Below are 4,570 nucleotides of genomic sequence, written 5' to 3'. Positions count from 1 at the left end.
CGCCCCCCTCGCCGCCGCCCTCCCTGCCGGCGCACGGTCCCGTCTCTGGCGGGGGCTTTCCACACCGGCACCGGGACCCCCGAGGAGCACTACTGAAATCGCCCTGCGGGACCCAAAACCGGCCCGGGGGCCCCAGACCACCGAGACAGACACCCCCGCACGCCACATGCTGCCCAAGAAGGAGGCCTTGCTCCCCAAAACCTACATCCCGCTGCCACCCTTTCCCCGGCGTGGGACCCTGCCACACGTGCCCTGTCCCACAGCGAGAGGAAACGGAAACAGGGCAGCCCCCACTCCTCTGCATCCTCCAATGCAGAGGAACCTACATCCCTATATCCCGCAACCTACATCTCCCGGACACACCTCACAGACCTGGCTAAGGTGACCCGGACAGACGGCCGACCTCCCCGCCGCCCGCGCCCTGGTGGGCGTCCAATCTTCTGTAAAACTTGGACCGGGCCCTTACAGCCCCGGGGACGGACAGGGGCTGGAGAGACAGGGGACACCTTCTCTGCCCCTTCTGCGACCGGTCACGCTGACCCTCTCCCTTTCCTGCAGGAGCTGCCATGGATCTGGTCCTGGATGCCGCCGACTGGCACGTCCTCACACCCTATGTGTACCCTGCCGGCTGGCCCGAAGGCGAGCCCTGCCGCCAGCTCCTCAGCCTCTTCGTCATCACCAACCTGGGGGCGCTCACCCTCTACCTGCTCTTTGGCACCCTCAGCTACTACTTCATCTTTGACCACGAACTCAAGAAACATCCCCAGTTCCTAGAGGTAGGTGTCCCCTGCGCCGCCTCCCCTGGCTCTCTACTTCACCCAGGCCCCCCAGCGCGTCTGCTCGCGTTGCTTTGCCCGTGCCGCATGCCACCGGCATCCCCCTCGCCGTCCTCTGGTCGGAGGCCGTTCCATATGACACGTTCTGACGCCATGGTGCGGGCTGTCCCCGCTGCCTGTTTGCTATCTGCTGTCGCTTGCATCTCGAGGGACGCTTTTCTCCCATGTACCAACCCCCACCCTGCACGCAGCTCACAAGACCCTCTCTTGACCACCAAACCGAGTCCCTGGAAACCCCCTGAAGACACAGGGACACTGAGATGAGCTCAGAGCCCACCACTGACATTGGGGCCCAGCAGAGACGCCGGACCGCCCAGTGCTCCCGAGGACCCCCCTGCCTGCCAAACACCCGGCCCCACAGATACACCCGTCACATCCCACTCTCCATCCTCAACTGCCACAAACCACCTTGCTCCAGAAACAGCGGCAGCCCCGGGGTCCCTGGCCGCTCCAAAAGTACACTGTCCCCTCATGCACCCAAACTGACGATGCCCACCCTGGCGCCCTGCATTCCCCTGCACGCACGCACATCGTGGCTTGAGGCTGGCCGCCAACACACACGCACAGCCCAATGCCCGTCTCAGCGCCCCGCTTTTGCAAGTCGACAGCCACCTGACCCGTGACAACAAACAGCCTCTCGGCCCTCCAGTGCCCACCCATGCGAGGCCCTCGGTCATGCCTGACTGGAAACAAGTACCACTTGCACACCATACTAGACCCGGCACCCAGTGCCGGCCCTGCCCCGAGCACGGATCTCCCCAAACGGGTGGCATGCCACGCCCCACACCGCAGCATGGACGTCGCGGCAAAGTGCCCGTGCCAGAGGCCGACCGGCGGACGAGACGCCAGCCCTCCCTGCCTCGCGAGGGGCCAGGGCGTTGGGGCTCTCGGATCTCTGCCCGGCTCCTGGTACGCCCTCTCCCCCGACACCTCTCTTCTGCTGCCACCCCCCGCAGAATCAGGTGCGTCGGGAGATTGCCTATGCGCTGCGCTCCCTCCCCTGGATCAGCGTGCCCACCGTCGCCCTGTTCTTCGCCGAGGTGCGGGGCTACAGCAAGCTCTATGACAACATCGAGGACTCCCCATATGGTGAGCTGCTCCCCCGTGCTCTTCCATCAGGCCAGTGCCCTCTCCCCGCCACCCGGGTTGCCTCCCTCGGCCCCCCCGGGGCAGGCAGTGTACCCCCATTTCTCCTGATGACGGCACAGCTCGTATGAGCCCCACAAAATCCACCTGGGTACCTCCTGCCTCGACCTGGTCCCATCTATTTGTCCCAAGTTCCCTTTAGGCCCACACAAGGAGGTGCCCACCACCACCCCAGCCCCGGCTTAGGGAAGGGGTGCAACGGCCTGCTCGACATGTGCCCCCCTCCACAAAAGAAGGCCTTCCCTTCCCTGGGCACAGCTCCCAACAAACTGTCACCCAGCTTGCTTTCCCCGAGCCATGGGAGACCATCCAACCCTCTCGCCGTCTCCTTGAGGGGACGGACCCCGCCGTGAGGTCTGTCACGCCTCCCCGGCCCCCACGGCCCCCTGGCTCGTTGATGGCCCTCACCACCTCCGGGCACCACCCCTAACATCCCTGTTCCCCCAGGCTGGTCAGGCGTCTTCCTCAGCATGCTGTCCTTCCTCTTCTTCACTGACATGGGCATCTACTGGATACACCGCGGTCTCCACCACAAACTGCTCTATAAGGTACGAGATGGGATGGTGGGCTCCAGGCGACAGCCCTTGCCCTGCGCTGGGGCCACAGCCGAGCCGCTCATCCCAGGGAACACATGCCCCGGGGGGAATGAGGGATTCAGCCTGGCTGAACAAGGCCTTGCCTCGGTCCATGACGTGACAGGAGCCGAGAGCCCGTTAGGGCCTGCTCTGGGCACACACGCCTCTCCCGCCCTCTTCAGGCGGCAATAGCCTGTGGCCCCCTCGGCTCCTGGGTGGCAAGTCTGTCCCCGGCCGGGGGACCCCCTAAAAGGGGCTGGCCCACACAGGCCCCACGCCCGCCCCCGCCTTGGGGACCGACGGCATGCCCTCTCCTTGCAGCGCTTCCACAAGCCCCACCACCTCTGGAAGATTGCGACGCCCTTCGCCAGCCACGCCTTCCACCCTGTCGACGGCTTCATGCAGAGCCTGCCCTACCACATCTACCCCTTCCTCTTTCCTCTGCACAAAGTCACCTACTTGGGCCTTTACATCTTTGTCAACGTCTGGACCATCTCCATTCATGATGGCGACTACCGCGTCCCCCGCCTCCTGCGGCACGTCATCAATGGATCAGCCCACCACACCGACCACCACTTGTATTTTGACTACAACTACGGGCAGTACTTCACCCTCTGGGACAAGATCGGCGGCTCCTACAAGAGCCCCACAGCCTTCGAGGGCAAAGGCCCCCACGACTACTTGCGCAAGCTCCGAGAGAAGGGCCCAAGGGCACCCAATGGCCCCCCGGCCACCAAGACCGAGTAGGGTTCCCTGCAGCCTGGCCCCTCTCCAGGATGAGATTCCCCAGCTGGATCTTGTCCCGTTCCTCCCTGGTCTCTTGAGACTACTTTCCCACGGACAAAGAGCCCCTGTCCCCTGACAGCGCGACCGGTGCGGGGTGATTCTCAGCACCCAAAGCCGCTTGCATGGCCGGGGCAATGCACTCGGAGGCTGACGGGCACTCGCACCCTGGGCAGGCCTCCCACCCTGGACAGAAACCCCGGGCTCCATGTCCCCGCTTGCTATGAGTGCTGACATTCGGTCCCTGCCGCCTCTGACACCTGACACCCACCAACCTCGGAGGTCTGCTGGCACCACCCACAGAACGACTTCCCTCCTGCTTCTCATGCTGCCACCGGACCGCCCTGTGGGCACTCTGCTCAGCAAGGCCTCCGGTTCTTGGACGCCGACCCCTTACCGCAGCCTCGTGTGATACCCGCACACCTTGATGCCATGTGGGGCTGTTGCTATCGAGTCCTGACCGCCACATGCCCCTGCTACTCCCCACACCCAGGCCGCCTCCGACGTGGTAAATGCCACCCATCCAGCTACCAATATCGGACATCTCTGGGCTGCGAACCCCTGCCCGGCAGGGACTCACGCAATGGCAGCGGATGGCTTCAGTGAGTGCTCCGGCCTGCGCCTGCTCCCAAAACAGTGGCAGACGGCCTCGCTGCTGAGTTACAGCCTCGCTCTACACCACAAACCTGCCCTGCTCCCCCTATTGATCCCCCTCCCGGCTGCTTTTGGATCTCTGCTAAGGTCCCTGCGCTGCTTTGGTACTGTGCTGCTGCTTTACAAAAACAACAATAACATGGCACAAATAGAACAATAACATGGCATGTGGCAGGGTCTCCATCTGTCCGTGCTGTGTGCCGTCGTTGCCGATTCACTGTTGCTGTCGCAGAGTCCGTCGGGACGAGTCGAGTCACGTCCAGTCAAGAGGCTGACGATGCTACATTTTTTTCTGAGCTGCATTTCGCAAAAAAAGCCGCAAACGCCTACCTTTCGGAGACGGCACAGGTCCTTCCGACAGCTCCTTGGCATGGCAAGGGCTCAGCCTCAAGATGCGGCGGGACTCCTCAGCACTCGACGCACTCTCCTCTTTCCTCTCGCCTGGGGATGTCCTGCGGGGTGCTGACAGGACGTGTCCCAGAAATGGCAGGCCTGTAGGACAAAGATGTGCTTTGAGTCCCATGGGTCCCTCGAGCTCCCTGAGAACTTTGGGGGGGGGGGGGGGGACGCGTGGCA

General features: G+C 63.5%; 1 protein-coding gene across 2 annotated transcripts; it reads left to right on the top strand.

Annotated features, from left to right (window-relative positions):
• The first annotated feature begins 560 nt into the window (after positions 1-560).
• SC5D (sterol-C5-desaturase) lies at positions 561-4,553 on the top strand. 2 transcript variants are annotated; one of them, XR_657935.2, is made up of 5 exons: positions 561-776; positions 1,793-1,925; positions 2,430-2,530; positions 2,879-3,942; positions 4,227-4,553. XR_657935.2 is itself a non-coding variant. In XM_009286738.2 (4 exons), the coding sequence occupies exons 1-4, from the start codon at positions 567-569 to the stop codon at positions 3,302-3,304; spliced, it is 870 nt and encodes a 289-aa protein (XP_009285013.1). In that variant the 5' UTR covers positions 561-566; the 3' UTR covers positions 3,305-4,553. The 2 variants fall into 2 exon arrangements, 1 of the variants encoding a protein (XP_009285013.1); XM_009286738.2 differs by having other exon boundaries at positions 2,879-4,553.
• The last annotated feature ends 17 nt before the right edge of the window (positions 4,554-4,570 follow it).

This window comes from Aptenodytes forsteri, unplaced genomic scaffold, assembly GCF_000699145.1.
Source record: "Aptenodytes forsteri isolate BGI_AS27 unplaced genomic scaffold, ASM69914v1 Scaffold760, whole genome shotgun sequence".
NCBI lineage: Eukaryota > Metazoa > Chordata > Aves > Sphenisciformes > Spheniscidae > Aptenodytes > Aptenodytes forsteri.
Note: the sequence above shows the minus strand (reverse complement) of the source record. Positions and strands in the feature narration are given on the sequence as shown.

What these genes read in the sequence shown, in the direction of transcription:
- SC5D (XM_009286738.2), top strand. Translation starts at nt 567, where the DNA reads ATGGATCTGGTCCTGGATGCCGCCGACTGGCACGTCCTCACACCCTAT. An exon ending in AACATCCCCAGTTCCTAGAG is followed by an intron (nt 777 to 1,792) that starts GTAGGTGTCCCC and finishes CACCCCCCGCAG; the next exon opens with AATCAGGTGCGTCGGGAGAT. An exon ending in ACCACAAACTGCTCTATAAG is followed by an intron (nt 2,531 to 2,878) that starts GTACGAGATGGG and finishes CTCTCCTTGCAG; the next exon opens with CGCTTCCACAAGCCCCACCA.